The sequence below is a fragment of the Lontra canadensis genome, unplaced genomic scaffold (genome assembly GCF_010015895.1).
Source record: "Lontra canadensis isolate GAN:19392208 unplaced genomic scaffold, GSC_riverotter_1.0 scaffold3, whole genome shotgun sequence".
Taxonomy (NCBI): Eukaryota; Metazoa; Chordata; class Mammalia; order Carnivora; family Mustelidae; genus Lontra; species Lontra canadensis.
In genome coordinates, this window is record NW_022630997.1 from 54,040,358 (window position 1) to 54,064,302 (window position 23,945).

Sequence of the window (23,945 nt, forward strand, 5' to 3'; positions counted from 1 at the left end):
CTTTAAGCCTCTCTGTACAAGAGAGTAATGGTAATGTTTTTATTCAGTCTTCCCAAAGGATGCTCATAATTACTCGCTAGAACCATAACTAAATAGTGCATATGTGTTCTACGTGTTCTCATGCTATGTTGATCCCTTCTTGATAGATGAGATTTGTATTAGTTGGTGGTATTGGGATTAAAACAATAAACACTAACGTGAACGGAAAAAGGAATTTATTGAAATTACATGGAGAATACATAGAATAGAAAGCTAAAGAAACCTTATGGAAAACTTTGAAAACTAGATAGTTGGGGTGAGAGAGTAATCAGCAGCTACGTGGTAAAGTGGCCCTTCGATGTGGTCTTTACAGACCAGCTCAAGAGGCAGGAAGGAGGGATTTCTCGAAAACAGAATTGAGAAAGCTAGAGAGTAGACCTGGGAAAGCAAACAGGAGGTTTCTTGCACCTATGCTCACCCTGTGGTTGAGCAGGCTAATTTGTCTCAAAGATGGCCAAGACATACACTACCTGCATTTCAGGGGAAGAGGTAGGTCCCTTAAAGAAAATTGGAACAATATTGCCAGAAAGGGAAACAGATGCTTGGTGATCCAAACTGAAGCAAAACAAAATCAACACACAAGCCTATACATACCCCCTATAAAATGGAAATTTCCATTATAGAGGAAAAAACAAAAACACCAGAAACATTCTATCTCTATGAACAGCAGAAATAAAATGAGACCATTCAACAGCATTCAATATATATCAATATATCATACCATATATTGTGTGATTCCATTTATACGAAATGTTCGGAAGAGGCAAATCCATAGAGATAGAAGGGAGATGAGTGATTGCCAGAGGCCTCAGGGAAGGGTGAATGGGAGTGAATACTAATGGTACAGAGTTCCTTTTTGCAATGATGAAAATGTTCTGGAATTAGATAGTGGGGATGGTTGCCCAAGTTTGTGAATATACTAAAACCCACTAAATTGTACACTTTAAATGGGTGAGTTTTACGGTATGTGAATTATATATCAATAAAAATTTATAAAAATGAAAAAGTGTAAAAGAATGTGACCATTCCAAAAGTGACAATGGCAAGCACTCAAAAGAAAAAAAAAAGAGAGAGAGAGAGAGAGAAGTGATTGTGGAAAACCATGAATTACAGGGCTCAATCTTGTTGTGATCCTTATCGACATATTCTTTTTGAGTAATTCCAGTCCCACACGGTTCACACTCTGCTGTTGTGGAAAAGGCATGTGGGATGATTTAAAAGTTGTGATTCTTAAGAATCAGTCTTTGGAAGCTCCAGGTCTGTAAGAACAGCATCTTTTAAACCTCAGTACCTGGTTTTGGATTATCTTCCTGGGTCATGAAAAGTTTGGTTCTGGAAGGTAAACTCAAGAACAGCCTACCTCCATCGGGCCAGAATCCAGATACTTGTGGGTAGACTAGTGGTCCTTAGGTAATCGTCAACTACAGCAAAACCCTGTCCTGAAGTTGAGAGAATAACATCCCTTTTCAAAATTTTTCTGAAGAACTTTGCTCCTAAAATCTGAACCTTCCATCTAGAAATTTCAGCTGATGAGGAAAGACAGATCCTGAACTATCACAAAATCTACCCTGGTTTTTTTCTTTCTCTTCTTAGTATTTTTAACAGGTTTTGTTTTTTTTTTTCCTTTCTCTTGTTTTGGTTTTTAAAGGATATTTAACTCAACCAAGGATAAAATGATCTTCCATTTTGGTCAAATTAAGGAAATGAAAAAATAGCTATGTAAGGGTAATCCTAAACTACCTGTCAGTTTTCCTCACAGGTCTGAGCCGAGTGACGGAGATGAAGCATGCCGGGCACATACACACAAACATGCACACACACATATGTACACACACATTGTGTCACAATTATTCCATGTTCTATGTTTATTGTCGATAAAACCTTTCATGGTAGAACAGAATAATGACGAACTTCAGTGATGTTAGTAGGTGGCTCATTTAAAGGGAAGTAGCTCGAATGCCGTGTCATATTCTCCTTCCTCTAATTTCGTGTCTGTAATTTTGAGCTTTGCAACTGGATAATGTAGCTTGTTACAATTATGTGTAAAATTGAGTAAGCAGAATAGAGGAACTCTCTGATGCATAAAGTACGGCAGATTTGTTACGTGACTTCACTTTTATCAGCTCAAGGATCTTTTTAACTTACTTTTAAATTCTTTGCTGAAAGCCAAAAAAATGCGTCTCCAGAGGCTGAATTATAGATAAGTAAGGTAATCATATAGTAAATGGTATTTATAACGATGAACCTAAACCTTCTGAATCACAAAAGTTTGAGTAATATTTGGTACATTTTATTAAGAATATATTTACTTTTATTCTGTCCAGTTATATAATGTATACAATAAAATTTCCAGAACATTCAGTTAAATGGAACTGTATTCTGAAAAATTTATTCAAAGAAAATTTGCTCTAGTTTGAAAAATATGCTTTGATGTATATGTTTTGCAACAAGATTTTAAAATACTACATATAGGCAACGTATGAAAATAGTTCATAGATGTGAAATAAATTGTTCTAGAGAGCAATCACACATATGCAACATATTTTTTTTGAAGATTTTATTTACTTGAGAGAGAGAGCCCAAGCAGAGGGAGATGGAGAGGGAGATGTTCCCAAGGAACAGGGAGCCCATTGTGGGGCTCGATCCCAGGACCTTGGGATCATGACCTGAGCCAAAGACAGAGGCTTAATGGACTGAGCCGCCACCCAGGTGCCCCTGCAACATATTTTAATAAAAAGCTTAAGATGCAGTGTACACATTCATGTATTTGAATCCTGGTATTTGGGCAGCTGGCCACATTTCAGAGAGACATAAATACACATGTATAGAAAGTATGTGTGTACATATATGTATTTATGGATACATGTGTGTATGTATTCTAAACATGAAAATACCATGTGTTTGCAAAAAAAATGCAAGGCAGGAAACTTACAAAAAATAAACTATTAATTGAATTATATTTTGAAACTGAAGTATGTACCCTTTAGCATATTGGTGTTCTTTCCTTTGCTCCAAGCCACCTCACCTGGATGAATTTGAAGCTATTTGAAATTAATATAAATTCCTTCCAAATTAGGAACTATTCCAGAAACTTAATTTTATGTGAAAGTATACATCTTTTATTAAAAATAGGTAATTATTGGCGTGGGGTAAAGAACCTCACTGGGACATGACCAAATGTATTTTTCTTCATATCCTCTTATCATCTAGGAAACTTCTTTACTCCTGGTAGGCACTCAGTAAGAGGCTGATGATTAAACAAATATATCTATTTATTTAAAGTGGATCTATTGGTGTGAAATATACACTATTAACTATGAGCTACACTCAAGTTATAAATTATGAACTATAATTCTGAATTATAAATTCTGCTTAAACTGTCCTGCTTAGGCTTTCTAATAAAAATGAATCTCTGCATGAAAGTATCATTAAAATTATTATACACAAGCATTTTCTAGAACATATAATATCAGCACCATGGAAAACTAGATTGGTGCTATAATAAAGCCACAGACAAACATTTCATTTCTCTTTTGCAGAATGGTTTCACGCCATTGTATATGGCAGCCCAGGAAAACCACTTGGAAGTTGTGAAGTTTCTTCTTGACAATGGTGCAAGCCAGAGCCTAGCCACAGAGGTAAGACATGTTGGTTCTTTCTGTGGGTAAGTTTACATGTTTGCAGGGCATTTTGTAAGCCTGGAGTTAAAACATGGAGAATCTGTCCCACTATAGTTTTAGTTACAGTCATAGACATACAGTCCTAGTGAGGATTCTTCAATGTTTATGAAATCCACTAGAAAGTCAATTTTCAATCTTTAAAGAATCTTCCATTGCATAGATAACCCTTTCTGCTCTTAAATGCCTGTCTCTACCTTATAGTTGTTTAATATTTATGTATTTGCTTTAGAACACTTTTCATCTATTATAATTTTGCCTCAAAGGCAACAACTGTTTTGAAATATGTTTGTAGTAAGACAAGTTTGAAATCCCCTTTTTTCCAAATATGTTAGGGTAATTATAATGATTGAATTTACATATTTCAGTTAACTAGATTTAATTCACACTTTTCAACAAAACTATTATATGCTTTTAAGTGTTGGGTAAACATGGTAGTGAAGAGATTTTTACAGTCTTGAACAGAAGAGTTGTTTTAGAATAAAAAGTTACTGAAGTCATTTGGGACTGTCCTACATAATGCAGTTTTTATTTTTTAAACTAAACTGGATGGAAGATTGTGCTCCCTTGTGAAGTGCATCACTAGAAATCTATTGCTAATATTAAAAGATCAACATTTGAGTATTCTCTATTTTTAACAAAATAATGAAAACAGATGCAGCATTATCTCTGTGATAATACTGCTCCTCTTAAATCCTGACATGTTTTCCAAATGGCACAAGAAAAATCATGATAGAGGAATTGCATAACTTCACCTAGGTTTTGAGATCATGCCCTCTGGAGAAACCACTAAATAAATGAAGAGGCAGTTCACACAAAAAGAAATACAAATGACCATAAATGTATGAAAATATCACATCCTCACTCATAGTCAAAGAAATATTAATTTATTAATCAGTTTAAAAATGAGATTCAGTCTTTCGCCTAGGAGATGAGGAAAAGAATTTGAAGAGTAGAAGAAATGGGAACTTTCCTACAGTGTTGGTAAAGTCGATCATTGGTTGTAACACTTTTGCAAAACATTTAGCAATAACTATCAAAAGGTAGTGTTTATGTACCGTTTTACTTAGCAATTCTGCTTCCAAGAATTTATATTACAGATGTGATAGAGGGGGATACAGGAAGTTCATCAACAGAATTAGTACGAACAATTTTTTAAGAACCGGGATGAACCTAGATATGCACCAGTAGGAAACCTGTTTGATAATATTGCGATACACAATAAAATGCTATTCAACATTACCAAAAATGAGGCCAAACTATAGGCACTGATAGATGAAAATCATAATGTATTGTTCTCAGTGGCTTATTCTGAGCAGCGGGAGAAAGATATACTTTTTACTTTATACCCTTCCATACTATCGAAGATTTTTATCATGAGAATATCGTTTTTGTAATAGTCGTAAGGGAAGGTAAGAAGTAACTACTGGTAAATAAGAAAAGAACACGCATCTGGTAGGCATAGAGCAATGCTTACTTGACAGATGAGAGAAAAATCCATTCCCATTTTTGGATAGAAATACTAAATAATATAAATATCTCAATGAAAGTGATTTCATAGTGCTTCTTTGGCCTGTGAAGGAAAAGGTACTATTCTTTCTAGACTGTGATGTACAGATCACTAAGTCTCTCTTTTTTAGGAGCAGACATTGAGTCCAGCTTACTAATAAGTCTTTGGCATGATTGTGGTTTTTATAACCTTTCTGTATTTATATACTGCCTTTTATATATTTATATATATATTTTTTTTTTTTCCTTCTTGTACTAATTAAGATTCTGAAAGTATTTGTTCATTTACCCCCACAAGTAATTACTAAGTCCCTATTGTGTGCCAGATTCTGCACAAGGGGTGGAGGTTCTCAGGGGCTTCCGTCATATTTCCCTTGGGCTTGTAGATTTCCTCTTTTTTTTTTTTTTTAAAAAGATTTATTTATTTATTTTAGAGAGAACACACAGGCAGGGAGAGCAGCGGAGGGAGAGAATCTCAGGCTCATTCCCCACTGAGCGCAGCTCCTGACGCGGGCCTGGATCTCAGGACCCTGGGATCATGACCTGAGCCGAAATCAAGAGCTGGTTGCTTAACCAACTGAGCCACCAGGCGCCCCATGTATTTTTTCTTTTAAGAGTAACTGCACAGAGAGAACAAAACTGTTTAAACTAGGTTTGGACCCCAAATCAGGAGCTGTTAATTTTAGCTATTGACACCTTAGAGCTGTGATCTTTGTCTCTTTAATTGGATTATTTCAGGAAGCACATTCTTGTGGGTGCTGATGGTCTCTGTTGCAGTGTATTTTCTGGTACAAAGTAGTTTGCATAGGGCCTTTATGCATAAGGCCCTATGAGTTGAAAAGTTCATATTGGCAGAAAATACAGCCAGAACCAGCTGTAAAAATTACAGAACAGCGTAATTTTTACCCCTTATATTTTGTCCATGTTTTAAAAAAATGAGATGCCACGTTTACTCTTAGCACACAATTTTCCTTTTACCATTCTATCCTTTAACACATGTATTTTTCTTTTGTTTTGTAAAAGTAATAGATTACATAAACGAGAAAGTACAGTGAAAAGCTAAAAGAAAAGCCACTGTTAATTTTCCCAGGGATAACATTTTGTTTATTCGTTAAGACCTTTTGTTGTATGTACACAACATACGTATTTATCTTTATGAAAATGAGGTCATATATTTACACAGTTATGTAGATTACTTTTCTCATAACATTAAATTGCATTCAAAATTTATGCCCTGAAGTGTAAACCTGTGATGTTCTTTTGGTAATGTCTTGGTTGTATGTAGCCTTTCTTATCTTTCTTAAGACTGCAGGGAAAGTCCTTCTAGCTATGTTAATGATCATCCTTTCCCTCTTTTGGGTGTCCTTGGAAAAGGTGAAAGGGCAGATGGAACTTCGGCAGGATCTCAAAGCATGAGAGTAGATGGAATTTGTATACTTAGAGTGAGGAAGAAGACATTGCAGGGTGGGGGACATGGCGTGAGTATAGAAGCCAGGGTAGAAATAGTTTGCACACTACAGTTAATAAGGAGACTTCAGGAAAAGGATTTATATGAGAAGAATTTGGGCAATATTGTCACTTCGGATTTGGAGCTAATATTTTGCACATCCTTAAATATAAATACATCGATATGCATTCTGTCAAAAAAGTGGTAGGAGTCTTTGGTTTTCTAGCAATAAAAAGAATGATGAAGGTAATCTTTTAGGCACACCAACAAGACATTAGTGTGCAACTCACTAGGTTTTCTCTTTCTCCTGTATGAACACACCTCCACTGGAAGTAGCCCTCTACTTGTAGCACAAGGCTTACCAATATAAAATATCACGACCAAATAAAGTAAGTAACTTTCTTGCCAGTTCTCTAATAAAAACAACATATAAATGTTCTTTTGAGTGCATGACAATAAAAGTATAGAAGAATTAAAACTCGAGCCAGTCTTAGGATTTTCTATTCTGTGCTCTTGGTTCCACTGTCAACAACTCTAGATCATCCACAAATTACTTAACCACAGTGAAATCGGTAGCTGTCTTCTCTTCAAGTCCCAGGGCAATACAGTGGGAAGACCCAAAGTGCACAGACCTGAGTGTATATCTCTGTTTATTCTAGTCCTGTTTTGCATGATCCCTGTGTCTTCTCCCTTCGTTGGGCAGAGAATCCAAGAGTGTTTCGTAAAGAACTTTTTTAAAACAGCAGTTACTGTGGTTCATCAATTAACAGATACAGACGGACCACCAGATACGTGTTAGGCAACAAGGCACAGTGAGGAGGCAGACAGGCCTCTCCCCCAGTTTTGAAATATCAGGGGAAGTTCTTATAGCTTACTTGAATAAGATCCTTTGGAAAATTTGCCTGGATTTAACCTGAAATATTATTGTCTTCACTGCGATTATTTTCTGGATATTGAAATTATGGTATCTTTTTCCTCTTTATGTGGTACTTCTATATATTTTCAAAATTCACCCAATTAATGTGTATTACTTTTGAATGGAAAAAAAAACCCATAAACGTGTTACAAATTTTTTTTATTATTTTCTGCTTTGGTAAATATATAAACATAAACATTTATAGACTATACATATATATAGACATATATATAAAAGACATATATGTATGTGTGTATACACACACACACACACACACACACACATATAATCTTTTCACGTATCTACTTGGACGTGGTAGCTTTAACAGCCCTGAACAAAAATTGGTCACTTGGTCGCATTCTTATTTGTTAATCAAAAAGAACGCTAGGGGCGATCTTGACCCATCCATTTATTCGCAGGATGGCTTCACACCGTTGGCGGTAGCTTTGCAACAAGGTCATGATCAAGTAGTTTCCCTCCTGCTAGAAAATGACACTAAAGGAAAAGTGCGTCTTCCAGCTCTTCATATTGCCGCCCGAAAAGACGACACGAAGGCCGCAGCCCTGCTGCTGCAGAATGACAACAACGCAGACGTGGAGTCGAAGGTAAGGCGCGAAGGAGGGGAGCTGGTCACGCGCTCTCCTGTTAAGCACCCACGCTCTAAGAATGCCCAGTCTCCCTTTTGGCAAGCTCACACCGAACCCTTAACCTCACTGGGAGGAATGACAATGCGTGTCCAAGTCAGCCAACGGAAGCCGCAGCCCCGGTAGCATTGCAAGCTAGGAGGTAGCTGTGGATACCGCCCCATGCATGTTAACAGGGAGGCTGCATCCAAGGTCAATCTAACAGGGAGGCCGCGTCCAAGGTCAATCTATAGGCACCTGGTTTTTCTTTCCTTCTAACGTATATTTTGAATGTATCTAACTCTTCAGCTCAAACACCAGGGCGGAAAATTACAAAACGCTAGCAACAATGTGCGCAAACCAACCTTTGATCGGTATCTAAGATGAGAGGCAATGCACTGAGTGTTGGTCAGTTGTGGAAAGCATGCCGGCAGCCAGAGTCCCAGCCGAACATTCCCATTGCCTTGACATGTATGACCTGAATGTCTCTGTGAAGGAAATGTGGTGTTTGGAACAGGCCATCGTGTAGCCCTTCATTCGGTCTAGCTTTCTTTCTGTGCCTCCTGTGCTCCCGCCATAGCTTCCATCCTCATCACTTAGCTGCCACGAGCTTGCTGCCGTCCATGTCACCGAGAGCAAACTAACCGTTCATTTTTTCCTCCTCTTTGCTTCCAAATGTGTTAACCTAGATGGTGGTGAATAGAACAACAGAGGTATATATATATATATCTATAAACATATGCATATAATCTGTACCTGCATCATCATTCTCCCATTACCTAGTGCTGCTGCCTCATTTCTTTCCCTCCTTCTTTGCATCGCCTCTGTAGGCTAGATACCTGCTTTATGCCCCCGCCCCCAAAGTAGCATGTGCCAGAGAAGATAGTAGTTTGATTACCAGGGCTTTCTGCAGCTGAACCTGGTGTTGGAAAGGAAGAACAAGGAATCCTTGAGACTGGAGGATATTGCAGTAGATTTGGGTGAGATGAAGAGTTTTGACTCTTTCGATGCTTATCAGCTCTACCTAAAGCTGCAGACAACCCTGTCATTCTACTCGTCCAGGACTGATTTTTCTGAGTTCTGCATGACACTTAGCCTCATTGGTGTCAGCAAAATGAAAGTTACCTCTGAATGGTGCCAATGTTCCCACCCTTCCCACAAGACTCAGTAAGATAGCTAGCATGGCTAAGAAGCTTGCTAACAACTTAGAAATGCATCTAGTTCCTATAAGGTTTCAATCTTTGGGGACTAAGTGAATCGCTGCATGTTTTAGCATTTTTCAAGGAAGTAAAATGACCTTGGTGTGACTAAGCTAGAAGAAAATGTGTGATCGAATAGGCATTTGCTAATGAAGAGACCAGCTTGTGGATTCTTTGTAACAATGCAGTCACCCATCATACAAGACCAATTGTAGTTCTCGTCCCCCAAATTGCTTTTATCATTAAAATTGGCACTTACTCTAATATAGTAAGCAAAATGAATTTCGACAAGGAGTTTCAATGGACAATTCTATCATCAATAACAAAACAGTGGTACTAACTGAACCTTCTGTGAGCAATAGATTTCTCTTGTCATCCCTATTCTGGTGTTTTGAAATGTTGGCTTCTGTATAGTCCTGCTGCTGGATTACTAAAATCGTTCAGTCTGCACCCTTGGTTCCTTCCTGGCTTTTCCTCTGCCTATGAGTCTGGCATTTATTTGAAACCCTACGAACAATTGGCAGTAATTGAAAGAAACCTAGCACAGAATGGAATGTGGGCCTCAGCGTATTTTGCTTCCTCACTTTGACTGGGGCAGGGTTATGGTATTGACGGGTCAGACAAGGGGCCGGCCGGAATCCGCTGAATGTCGGCTCTGTTTTCTTTGCAGAGTGGCTTCACCCCGCTCCACATAGCGGCTCACTATGGAAATATCAACGTAGCCACACTGCTGTTAAACCGGGCGGCTGCTGTGGACTTTACTGCGAGGGTAAGAGCAGAGCGCTGTGCCCCGCCCTGAAAGCATGTGAAACCGTTCTGAGCCCTCCTTGCCCCGCACAAGGAGTGGGGTGGGACCGCTGACCTCTAAGGGTCCTGCCTGCCGGTCAGCGAAAGCTGTGATTTTCGACTTCTCCTACCACATGTTCTTGCTGTCATACAGACGTGCCGTTTCCTGATAGGAAACATAAGCCATGATCATGGGGGGCAGGGACGTGGGGATGGATACATACAGACCTGAATATGTAGATGTGATTCGAGGAATCATGACTGAAACTACAAACCCTTCCCCAAGCAGAAATCTCTGAGACTCTTAGAAATGGGTCAGATGGTACCAGTAGTGCTTTGGCTGGCATGGTCTTGACCTTGCAGATGGGAAGAGGGTGGACGATGTGGATGAGAACCAAACTTCAGAACCCAAAACACAGAGACTGTCTTTTGCTTTCATCCTCTGTTCCTGGACAGACTTTCATAATGAGTAGCAAGAGTCCATACCCTGAGTAAGTTCATATTCCTGGAGAAAGGAGTTGTAGTATCATGTGTACCCCTGGATAGCAACTCAGCCGTCCAGAGTAGTCGTGTTCTCAGTGTAAACACCAGTCTGGGGCTGGGCCTGCTCCTGAGACACCTCATTGTCGGAAACAGAAAGGAAGGAGGAAGCAGGATAGAGGAGTAGCCCAAAAGTGTGAGCTCAGGATTCAGATTCCTTGGGTTCCGATTTGGGCTTTAAATTTCCTTAGTGTCCATCAGTTTCCTCATTGGTAAGATGAAACGGTGTGAATTATGAAATTGAATGATAGCAATAAAATATCACCACTCCCTCACTGGGTGACTAAAGAGGGAATGTATGCAAAGCACGGGGCACAGGGTCCAACACGTCGTCAGCGAGGACGGCATCAGTACTGGGATTTCGAACATAGCATTCGAGGTGGTGTTTTTGCTAGAACCTTACTCGTGGGAGGAAAAGGGGATTAGATGAGACAGGAGAGAGGCCATTTACTGGTGCTACCTTTAGCAATAGCAGTAGAAGTAATACCGTCTTTGAGGTTACTCCTGTGAGGCTACATGTGATTATCTCATTTATTCAAATATCAAGAAAAGTGTTATCTATCCATATTTTAGAGAAGAGGAAACCAAAGCTTAGCAATAAAAAGTGGCTGGTCCAGGACCCCAGAGCCAGCAAATTAGGAAGGACAAGATTTCAGCCCCAACGCTCCTAAGCACTCCAGCCTTCTGCCTCCCTTACGTGACTCTAGGTTTTCTAAAATCTAGGTTTTCATTTCTCCCTCTCCTCTTATAACTCATTAGTTCTATAAATTTAATAAGAACTGGGGCACCTGGGTGGCTCAGTCGTTAAGTGTCTGCATTGGCTCAGGTCATAATCCCAGGGTCCTGGGATAGAGCCCCACATCGGGCTTCCTGCTTGGTGAGAAGCCTGCTTCTCCCTCTCCCATTCCCCCTGCTTGTGTTCCCTCTCTCACTGTCTCTCCCTGTCAAATAAATAAATAAAATCTTTTAAAAAGATTAATAAGAACTCAGATTATACTAGATATTTATACTAGATTATACTAGTATAAAAAGCTATTTTCTACCCTCTGTCATTGGCTTGCTCGAAGCCTTTATTGGTTTAAATGACTCAGGAGTGCCCACCAGCTTGTGTTGCCGCAGAGCTATGTTCTTACTGCATGGAGCGTGTCCCTGAGAATAAGTGACATGGCTGTCCTGAAGGACAAAGTTAAGCACCTCTTTCACAGGGGCACGTGAGTGCGAAAACTGAAGTCCTTGTCTTGAAGATGTATTCTTCTGGTTTTATTTCTGTAATTCACAGTATAATGAAAACCTCATTAAGTCACATCTTCTAATTAGGACATTAGGGAAATTTATGGCAGGGTAGTGTTTGAAGTTTGTCTTTGCGCCATTGTTCAGAAACCTCCTGATGCTGCTGAAAATAAGACTGGGGCAATGTTTAAGGGATTTAAGAGGACAAATTACAGTATTTTCAGACTCCTTCGAGCACTTCCAAACCATCCATTTACATTAAGACAATGAACGTGCTAATTACAAACGAATGCTTATTTATCGATTAAAGATCAATGGAGATCTCAGATCCATGTTGCCCTTAACCGTGCCTCTTGTTTAAAATAATCACATTGTGTTTTGTTTAATATATGTTAAAATTGAGACTTTTGACTGATTTACAGAATCATTTTCTCCAGTCATCCTAATTAATGAGGCCTACCAGCACTCTGAGCTGAAGGCTGTGGTTTAATTTGATTGTACTTCGTAGGAGGCCTGCGTGGTTGCTTACACACCAACACTAGGCTCCCCTCTGCCGTGGGTGATTGATGACTCGCTTTAGGATGTCTGAGAACTAGTCTTTGTAGACAGCTTCAAGAAACTCATTTTACAAACTAAAAAAAAAAACAAAAAAAAAAAAAACTCATTTTAGCTTCCACATCTCTAGCAATTCTATTATCTGGTAACCTGGCATCTGCACTTTGGGACCAGGGCCTCTCCTTGCCCAGTTTCAGTGGGCAATTTCTGCGTCACATGTCCCTCGAGGGTGTGGCAGAAACAGCAGCTGAGAGTAAGACCGCCCCAGAACGCAGATGGGAACAGATTTTACCTGGTCAGAACAATAAAGGAAGGATCATTAAGCCCTACATGCTAAGAGCTAGCTGCAAATCATAACCATAAATCACGTGTGTCTGGAACTGAGTCTGAACGAGATATTGATTAGATGGTTAGAGGTAAATTAAAAAGCAACAGCAGCCCTTGTCTTAAGGGGCTATGTTCCCTGCTCGCTGACTGTGACAGATCCCCGGAGAAAGGCAGATACAGTCTCCGTAGCTCTCTGTGGACTGAGGACATGACCTAGACGATGGCTTCCTGTAGGCAGAGAGCTGGGGAGCCGGAGCAAGGACAGCTCTCCTGGAATCATTTCATACATGTGGTAGATAATGTGTTTCCCAAGGAGATACGAGGCAGAAACAAACGCGGTGTCACTGAGGGGAGTACACAGCAGAGCAGATTGCTTTCTGGGCTTCTCTGCAGGGCTAGCTGATTCATGCAGCAGGAAAGCAGATCCTCGCCAGTGGCGACTGTGTACCTAGGAGCTGCAATTCTGGTCACCGCTTAGAGCGCGCTGGCCTGCTTACCACCTTCCCTTGATTCCTATGATGATGTCGGTTGTGATTTTTGTATTATGCTTTTGCGATCGGAATGGAAGATACCCCTAATATTTCCGTTTGGATTTTGCATGAAGACCCGGTCAGCCTCATGGATCCACTGTGGGGAGTCTGTGGAGGGGCTGCTTCATACCTCAGTGCAGCCTTGGCGTTCTTCCTCCTGCGAAATGAGTCTGCTGACGTGGCATCGACATGGTCGGAATGAATGCGTGACCCCTGCTCTCTTAGCAAATCATTCTAGCTCTCTTGGGGAGGAGAATGTAGCTAAGACACATGAGAGCTGCTAGCGATTCTCATTCTAGAAAGAGCCTTTTGCGTTGGGGTAACTGAAGGCCAAATTAGTATGTGGATGCCTGCAAAGTTCCTTTTACGGACTGAGATAGATTAATACTCTGCTGGCTCAGAGTTTTTTTCCATCAAATATAATGGACCACCCAGCTTAATCTTCCCTCGTGTCATTGACTTTTCTCCCGTAAATGATTATCCAACTCCCCATCTGGGGAGGATAATTGAATAAAATATCCTCGTCTCGGTCCTGCCATTTAGTACTTTTTGGTTTTGATCTCTGGGAGGAATGAGGGATTTATGGGTCTGAGTGTTGTACTTCATTTGTTTCCCAAAGGATTTCAGGTGTTTGCAGATTAAGTGTATACACATGAAGACATCTGAGGATGAAACAGAAAAAGCAAATGTTACCACGCAGCTGGAATGAACCAGTGAATACAACTGGAGGATAAATTTAGGCCTTAAGGGCTTTGATATATGTCGTAGAAAGGGAAGCATGGATGATATGGCTTTCATTTTTTGACAAAGATCTTACAATTATCTATAGAGACCATTTTCTGTGTATGCGGAATAACTCAAATATGATTTTTATCACGTGAATTCTTCTAGTAAGGACAGTGAGTTTCATAGCTGACAATACCTTTAAGGACTATATTTCAAAAGGCTTGATTCCAGCTGCCCCGTCCTGTCTATCTGTCTGTGAAGGCACCTGGCCCAGGGATGCTGAGGGACTGTAGCCCAGGTACTTAGCTTGATGATGTTCTAATTATATGTGATTATATAATTATATGTTATAGAACTTGGCATGTGTGTCACAGATCACTGACTGGTTCTCATGCCCATGGGACTGCCTTTCTCAAATATCAGATATTTAGAACAAGATTTGGCAGGTCCCAGGCCATATTTGGAACTCAATTAAGTCGTACAAAAGGTTACTTTATTTTACATAAGTGAACCGCTAAAAAATAAAAGTGAAAAAGTAAAAGTGTCAGACTTAGACTCTACCTGCGTAAGAAATCAATATAATTCAGCATGTGCATGAGCAAAGCAATGCCCACGGACAGACATTATCTGGAGATTTCCTTTCTCAATTAAATTCAGCTAGCAAACATTAAGAGCTCCTATTATGAGCTAGATCTGGAAATTCAGACTTGAGTGACCTCCTGCCCTTACTCTACTAATCCGTTTAGGCTCCGAAGTGCTAAATGATACAAAATAGTCTCTCTCTTAACAACCCAAAGCACAGCAGAGTCTAGCTATAATACCAAACATGACTCTTCTAAAAATGCAGAGGCTGATCAGATCAGAAAAGCAAAGTTGAAGGACTGGTTCTGGACATCACTGCCCCAAAAGTCCATAGGCTATGACCCATTCCCCAGGATAGCTCTGGGTCCCTTCTTCAACCCCCAGAGGCAGAGTCTATCTTGCTCCACCGTAGCAGAAACCCCTTTTATCATCTCTCTTCCAGCTGGACCCCAAGACCTTAACCTAGTCTCTGGGTCCAATGACAGGGATAACCCTGTTTTCTCTACACCTGGGGCATCTTAATTCAGTAGCCACCATCTATTGGAAGTAGTTTTGAATTAAATTAAATTTAAATTAAGAATTGTATTTCTCATCCTCAATAACCATGTTACCAGTGCTCAATAACCACCTGTCGCTTGTGGCTATGTATTAACACAAAATACCTAACACTTCCATCAGCACAGAAAGTTCTTTAGAACAAAGCTGAGATACTGTTAGTCTCAGGTCCTTCTTCCCATCCCCATAATAATTATCTGTAAATGTAACTCCCTCCTCCAAGGAAAATGATCCCTTAAATAGTTATGCAGAGCAATTTTCCTCCTGATGGACTTGCCCTTTTTTGCTCCAAGGGAATATTTTGCCTTTCTCATTATATAATGAGAAATCACCATCGTCACCACCACCAAAAGTAAAACTGAAATGTTTTTGCAAAAGAGAAATAAAAATTCCTAGAAGCTTTAAAGTCCTGATTTCTCCCCAACTCACACTATGTGAATTTCAGAAGAATTAGAAATGAGATAAATCTCAAGAGAGGTCTCCAGTTGCCAGAGATTTTGCCACATGGTTGCCTCGCTTGTGAAAACCTCAGTTTTTCCATCTGTGTGAAGGCCGCTTGTGTCCTGTTCCTCCAGGATGCTTTCTCTGGCCCCCTGAAGTAAGCTGCTACCCCTGTCGTGTCCCTGGACGTGTTCCTCACACTCTGACTCGCTCTCGCACAGTAGACATTGCATACCCTTTCGTGTGTATGCTAAAGTGTGTCTGGCTCATGCTGCTTGTCAGCTAAGCCCCTTGGGAGCAAAGATGCCTCATTCTCCCTCCCTGCTGAGCGCCTTACCTGGAACGGAGTCTTCCCACCTGGTAGACCTCCTCTCCCCCAGTACTCACCACGTGCTGAGTGCTGTGATCACCACTTTCACATGCAGTTTGTCTTTTCCATCCTTCAACGAAGGACTCACCCACGTATTTGCCGTGTAGATGTTTTTTAGGAGAGGTAGGTATTTTATTTCAGAGAACCATTCCTCAGTTGTTGTACTATAAGAAGGCAGGACTTTCCCCTTCCCCCTCTTTTTTTTTCTGCCTGAGAGCCCTTTATCTGCTTCAGATGAAATGGTACATTGGCATACAGCTGCACCGCATTCAGTCAGAGGGTTGCAACATGAAAGCGTGTGGGACCCTGCTTGTTGCAGAATAAGGGCTCAGTAGATGTTCGTTTCCTTCCTTTCTTCTATCAGTGAAATTTGTAGTAATCATGATTTTTTTTTAAATAGTTACAATTTATTGAGTAGTCAATTTCAGCTTCTTTGCTAAGCACTTGGCGTGTACCATCTCCACAATCCTATGCAGGCCCAAGTAGGGGTGAAATGAAGTGCAGTTCCCACATCCTTACGCTTGCAAGACTTTGAATTTCTCAAAGACAGACCTGTGTAGGGACGCCCGGGTGGCTCAGTCGTTAAGCATCTGCCTTCAGCTCAGGTCATGATCCCAGGGTCCCTGGATCGAGCCCCACGTGGGCTCCCTGTTCAGCGGACAGCCTGCTTCTCCCTCTCCCACTCCCCCTGCTTGTGTTCCCTCTCTCGCTGTGTCTCTCTCTGTCTAAATAAATAAATAAATAAATAAATACATGCATGCTTGGGGGAAAAAAAAACAGACAGACTTGTGTATTAGTACCCATTTTGGAATCCCTCAGGGATAGTCCAGCACTTAGTACTGGGAAGGACTCAATATATATTTACTGAATTTGAGAGTAAATGAGCCAATAACTTGCAGGCACCTGTGCCCCCTACTCCTGGTCAGCCAGCCCCTATGTAAATCCACTTTCCTCCAGCCATAGCCCTCTCCCTAGTCTCCAGATTTCAAACGGAAACTCACTTGGTGGTAGGGGACTGCTTCCCAAACTGACATCAGCGCACAAGGGGAGATGGGACATCCACAGGATTCTAATACTGGGATTTAAGCGAGTGCATCAAACCCACAGATTGAACGTCAGATGCTGAGGGGCACGTTTATTTGAGCGGCAGGAAGATTTGTGATTCGACAGTGTAGGTGACCTTGGAAGACAAGAAGGCTATAACAAAGGGCCAGTCACGCATGGCTGTTACCAAGCTTTGTTCCTTTCAGGGTGTTTTATTAAACGGGGCCTCAGGTTCTAGACTGCCAAGTCCCAATCAAGGCTACCACCAGATGGTGCTAGAAAAGACAGCCGCTCTTCCACAAAGAAGGGTGCGCATGATGTCAGTAGGAGTGGGACTCTTGTAATGATCTTATAAGGATGCAGCGCTTCTGAAGACCCTACTTTGGTTTGGGTGGAGGGGCCAATGAAAATACATTTTTGATATATTTTCCCTGCACTGTACAATTTGTTTTGAAAATAAAATACAATAAAGCAAATGAAAGAAAAGAAAAAGCCCCCATAACTGTCCTATTAACTTTTTCAACATTAAATATCTTTCTTTACAAAGATCAAAAACACACACACAGACACGTTCATTTCTATTGTTCCATATTTTCAAAGATAGAGTAAATTAGATTTAGTTCCTAGTACAGGCTCTACAGCATTAAAGACCAAGACTTTTTTTTTTTTTTTTTAAAACCACATTTGGAATGAAAATGGAGATGTGGGATCATTAGCAAAGGAATGTGAATTATGGGAAAGTAGCCAAGCGGCTACTGCTTCAGCCGGGATATCGTTGCCATGGCGACATTAACACATCAGGAAGAACAAAACCAGTAAACCAGGGGCAGAGTGGTGGGAGATACACCTCTTATAGAGAGTTGCACTTAGCATGCTGTACAATCTCTTTCCTGCCTTTTTCATTTCTTTTCCTGAATGCCACGTCAAAGGAAAACCTCTTATATCATTTAAAAAAAAATTTTTTAAGATTTTATTTTTAAGTAATCTCTACATACAACATGGGACTCGAATATACCCCGAGATCAAGGGTTGCATGTGCTTCCAACTGAGCCAGCCAAGCACACCCCATCCATTTAACTTCTTAAAGGAATATTTTTCTCTTAAATCCTGAGTACACTGGATCTTACTGATGTCTTGCTGTGTGATATGGGATCTGTGTTGTCTTCTGACAAAGTGACTTTCCAGGTTGTAGCAGCATAGAGAAGGAGCCCTCAGATTTGTGCTGGACCCCTGGCTTGCTTTCTGCGCCATCACCTGCCACTGATATGGTCCAGGGCAAGTCTCCTCATCCTGGGGCCTGCGGCTTTCCTAACAGCCCGATGAGAGAGACAGCAGTCAATCAAAAACCTTTTGCTTTTGCCTCACCACCTCATGTGACAGTGGTGGCAGCCATTTCCCCTCCCCTTTCATGGTAGGTCTCGGACAGTGTCACAGTGAACTGCATCTCTGCCAGCCTGCTGGGACCCCACCCTGGTGCTGTGGCTTACTTTGTGTACTCTTGGGAAAGTCAGTTATGCTTCAGCTTTCTCATCCATAAAATGGGTCCAATAAGAGTACCTCATGCATAACATCATTGTGACTGAAAGAAGGAGTCCGCATCCATTGCTTAGGCCACAACACATGGGCAGGGGCCCCTGCCATGCTCGTGGTAGAGGTGGTTACTACTGCTTGCATCCCGGAGGAGACCCGCCTCTGTAACCACAATGCCAGAGAAGGTGACGTTTGTCAGTCAAGCAAGTGCATCATGGTGGCTCTCTAGAGGACACCTAGAAGGAGCCGGAAATGTGGCTTCCCAGAATGTTGGATTGACCCCGTCTACGGTGCTGTTTATCAGCATGAGAAGGTCGGCCTTTAAGAAACAATTACTGTGGCATTGTTTGAGACAGTAAGCCTTCTTCTAATTAAGTCATCAGCATTGGAAGGTGCGTGTTTCTCTTTGTTTTGCTTTTCCTCTTTGGCATGTGCCCTGCTTCCTGCAGTGCTGCTGCTCCAGGATTGTTGTTGCTCTGAGAACATTTTTAAATGACCTGAATAAATCCCATCTTGAAATTCCGTGAAATAAAGTTCCATTAAGGTAGGAATTGGCAGAGCTCACTTTATTCATCTGCACTTTAAAAGAGAATTATTCATCAGCTGTAGAATGTCCATTTCCTCCAGCAAGTGCCAACAGCGGCAAAGGCTCCTGGGCACTCTGCTGGGCGTTCAGAGCCCTATCCACATTGCCATCAGATTGTGCGTTTGGAGCAGTCCAGAGGCACCCTGGTCTGCCCCTGAGCCCTGCATATTCTTGCATGCTGAAATCTTTACCTTCTTCCTCTGGTGGTTTGAAGAATATTCCAGAAGGGTGAAGGGGCACCTAGCAGAATGAGGTTAGGACTGGGCAGAACCAAAAGGTTGTGAAGGGTGAACTTGAGAAACATGAACAGTCACTCACTTGCTCTCTCCCAAGTCAGTGCAGGAGGCTCAAGGAGACGAGTTTAGGCAGGAGATGAGCACGAACTAGCTTTGTTGGGGAAAAAATTGAAGAGTAAGTTGTGCTGGAAACAGAGGGATTAGAATTAAGTACAAATAATGGAGGCTGAGCCCACTTGCCAATGTGAAATGAGACTGGAGACAAATATTGGTGACCAAAATTACCAGACTGTTCCTTAGCCCTCTAGAACTCATTTATCTACACTTGCAGGTTTGTGCCCTTAAGGAACATCTCCCCAGTTGCCAGCCTGCCAACCCCTGGTACCCACCATTCCCATCTGTGTCTACAAATCATTGCTGGTCTTAAACTGGAGAAATGGGATAGTGGCAGCGATGTTTAAAATGTATTAGGACATACATAATGAAGGAGAAATTAGGGTACCTAGCTGTGAGCTGTGGCAGGCTCCGGTCACACAGAGAAAAGAACTGTGTTCAAGGAAAAGCTTGTCGAACCCCTGATATGATGCTCTTTCTTCAGAGATGACTTCTCTAGAGTCTTGCTATAGCCACAATTTCTCAGTAGCAGAAGGGGGATAATCATTCTCCATAGAGGATTTGGAAATTTGCTGAGGCATTTTTTGTTGTCGTCATGGCTGACACATAGTGGGACAGGATGCGTGGTACAGACCCATGCAAATAGTATCCCAACCAAGACGCCAGCAATGCCTCCTGAGAATGCTGGATTGAGCAGCTCTTTACAGCTAAAGTGGGGAGGTGGGATATCCCAGGATGCAGAAGAGGAGCCCTGAAGTTCATCCTCAGGCAGAGCATTGAGTTTTCCCCAGTGATGTACCCCTGTGGGTGAATGGGCCAGAAGACCCAGAGGTTCCTTTCAGCTCTTATTACTGAAAGTTTCAAAAATGAGGTGGACAAAACTTACACAAAGTTCAAACTAATTTAGGTAACAGCTTTCATGTATTACTAGTATGAGACACTATAATAAGTTCCCTATACATTGTTTCATATATTCCTCTCAGGAATCCTGTGAGGTGTGGGTTCGATTTCCATTTTCCACAAGGAAGCAAGAAGCTTCTCTTGGGCAAAGTCCCACAGCTTTAAAAGGTGGGGGAGCAGGGGCTAAGAAGCAGTAAAGTGAATAAAATGAAATCAGACCAAAAAATAAGCTACACTCAGACTGTTTTGTTCATAACATTCGAACATTGGAGGCAGCGTGTCCAGGCTTCATACCAAACACAAGACTATCACAGGAAAACCAGAACTGACAGCAACCTCTCTCGCACCAGCTGGTGATTGTTCTCTGCCTGTGCCAGGGTTGCAAAGTGAATTAAACGCTTTTTTAAAAAGGGTTTTAAAGGACATTAAAAAAAAAAATACTAGGAAATCCCATTACACATTTAAGAACAGTTAAACTGGAAGATTGGAAACCTAAAAACTAACAAATGATCAAATTCCTACTAAAATATAGCGCATTCTCATCCCCCCCCCCACGTTTTGTTTCTCTCTCTCACTTGTGCGTTTTTGAATCCCTAAAGATCATGGTTTGAAATGAACTCTTATATTCAGAAACGTAATGGCTTTATGACAAAATGTATAATATCTATTTTCTGGTAAGAAGAAGTACAAGACGGGCTTGTCTCTACAAGGAGCAAGTTCCTCTAGGTTTGAAAATTAAAAGCCGCTTTGTCCTCGCCTCGTCAGAACCTCACAGCCAGTTTCCCCAGCTGGCTGGCAGCCCCCCCATTCCCTTGGACTCGGTCGGATTCAGTACCTTTGGGGCAGGACTTTGCAATCTGCATTTTTAACAAGGTCCTTGGATGATTTTTCTGATCAGACATCATCAGAAAACACTCTCTGAGGCCATGCTGTGAAAATCTTCATGTAAATTGTCCAAAGTTGAACCACAGGAGTCTTTTTTTTAAGTTTTATTTACTATTTATTTGAGAGAGAGAGAATGTGAGGAGAAAGGGCAGAGGAAAAGGAGATGGACACCCTCAAGCAGACCCTGCACTGAGCATGGGTCCCATGGTGGGGCTCAGTCTCATGGCCTGAGCCAAAACCAAGAGTCAGATGCTTAACCAACTACACCACGCAGGCACCCCAAGTCATAGAAGTCTTCATAGCTCCTTGGCTTATAAGCACTATCCTTATAACTCCTTAATAATGTGACCTTGAACTTACATTATATGCGCAGTTTACAAAACACTTCTGCACGGTGCATCACTTGAGACCACAGAATGGACATATTTACAGATGAGCAAACTGAGATCCCAAGAAGTCATTTGTCCCAGATCCTCCTGAGAGTAAAACAGAATAACAGGGACTTAGATCCAGACCTTCTACCACATTTTATTGGGCCTCATGCGTGACCATCAGCGGCGCCTGCGGTGCCCAGATGGCAGCTGCGGGTGTGCGGCACTGGCCACTGAGTAGCTGAGGTCATTGTGTTTCCCGTAAGAGCAGTACCATCTCCTCAGGACAAGTGCACTGCAGAGAAGGCCATTTGCACCAGAACTACCTTTTCTCCACCCCCCCAAACCATTTTTCTTTAAAAACTTAATAGACCTTGTTTTCATTTCTTAACACGTTTAAAACTTGAGCAAGGATCTAATTTATCCACTCAAGGATCTGATTTGTCCAAAGACCAAATGAGGGCAGGATACTTGAGAAACTAACAATTTCAAGGTAACTGACATCTCAGAAACCTATGCGAGTGATTGACTTTTTGGATGAGAAAGAAAACTATTTTAACCCAGAAATGCATTTCATTCCAGATTTATCAGAAATGATATAGGAGTGTGGAAAATGTGTGCCGGTAAAGCCCTTTCATATTTTTGTTTTTCACAGTTGGGATGGTAAAACATGAGAAAAAGGAGTGGGCTCTTTGATTAGAGCGACAGCATTCAGTAGAAACGTACCAGGAAATCTAACATCGCTAGGTTAACTCATTTTAAAGAATTACACAATTTCAAAACAACTTTCCTCAATGTACAGAAAGCTGCTGATTATTCTGTAATTGAATTGTTGATACCCTGTTCAGTTCAATTACGATATGCCTCTCTACTCAGATATTTCAAGCTGGGAGGGGCTTTATTACTTACTGTAATACGGAGCAGGCTACTTTCGAATGAGCACTAATAGTGACACCTTTAAAGAAATCTGAAAGCCATGAGTTCTTCTTATTTAAAATGACAGAGCTGGACTAGCTCCTCTTTTAAACTCTGCATATTTTTATTAGCTTTGAGATACGCCGTTTCCTTTTGGTTGGAAGCTGTATGCCAGCAGCGTTTTTAGTATGGAGACTGCTACTTGGATTCAGAGCTAGAGCAGATGGATATTTGCCCAAGTTAAGAAGAGACTCTGAATAGAAAGGGCAAGCACAGCTTTTAGAATCAGACAATTGAGGTTAATCCTGGCTCCGGCATTTTCTAGCCATGGGACCCGAGGCTTCTTCCGGCTTCAACTTGCTTACCTGTGAACTTGAGTTAACAGCTTCTATTTTATGGATTGTTATGGAGATTAAATGAGATCGAGCTCATATCACCAGCAAAAATAAGAGCCTAATAATTTATAGCTTTTTTGTTCATTTTAATTACATTTGTTCTGCAAAACGAAGACTTGCTTGGTCTAAATCAAGAGGTGTCAATTTCTTTAGCAGAATTCTTTTTTCTAACACATTCTTATAGGATGAAAGGCATTCAGCAGTCAAAAACTCGTTATTGTTTATGGAATTATGGAAACTCTGAAATGTATCCTGAAAGATATATATATTTAAAATATGTTTAAATATATATATAGGGGCGCCTGGGTGGCTCAGGGGGTTAAAGCCTCTGCCTTCGGCTCAGGTCATGATCCCGGGGTCCTGGGATTGAGCCCTGCATTGGGCTCTCTGCTCGGTGGGGAGCCTGCTTCCCTTCCTCTCTCTCTGCCTGCCTCTCTGCCTACTTGTGATCTCTCTCTGTCAAATAAATAAATAAAAATCTTTAAAATATTATGTGAGGTATATTTCTTTTTTGGTGGGCAAGGAGATAGTAGATGGTGTCACAGAAGAACTGAGGAAAGACCTATGTTCTGTGCCTAGATTTTGAGTTCCAGAGAGAGCTGAAAAGAGGTATTACAATAGAGAGTTCACAAGAGCAGTGCTATGAGGACACTGATGACCAGGGAGAGTTCGAGTGTCCTGCTTTGACTTCAACACCCTCACTCCCACACGCACCTCACTTCAAACTTGTGAGAAATCCTGGAGTTCAGGGTGGGACAGTAAGATTTTCTCACAGGAAAACTAATGAACATAAAAGGTGCTAAATAAATAATTGACATGAAAATTTGGTTTGGATGCTTCAGTTAATGAATTTAAGGAAATAAGAACTTAAAAATCAAAGCCATTTTTAATCTAAGGTACAGATTCCATTGTGATTT

The 23,945-nt window shown here is 41.1% G+C and overlaps 1 protein-coding gene across 12 annotated transcripts in view; it reads left to right on the top strand.

The window, feature by feature from the left end:
- The window catches only part of ANK3 (ankyrin 3), a 670,144-nt gene that overhangs the window by 452,263 nt on the left and 193,936 nt on the right, over nucleotides 1-23,945 (top strand). For 11 of the 12 annotated variants that reach the window (XM_032842405.1, XM_032842415.1, XM_032842423.1 and 8 more), the window contains 3 exons: nucleotides 3,579-3,677; nucleotides 8,008-8,193; nucleotides 10,081-10,179. In XM_032842405.1, the coding sequence (XP_032698296.1) occupies nucleotides 3,579-3,677; nucleotides 8,008-8,193; nucleotides 10,081-10,179 (384 nt within the window). Of the gene's footprint in view, nucleotides 1-3,578; nucleotides 3,678-8,007; nucleotides 8,194-8,900; nucleotides 8,925-10,080; nucleotides 10,180-23,945 lie in introns of all 12 variants that reach the window. The other variant, XM_032842453.1, reaches the window with a different exon arrangement.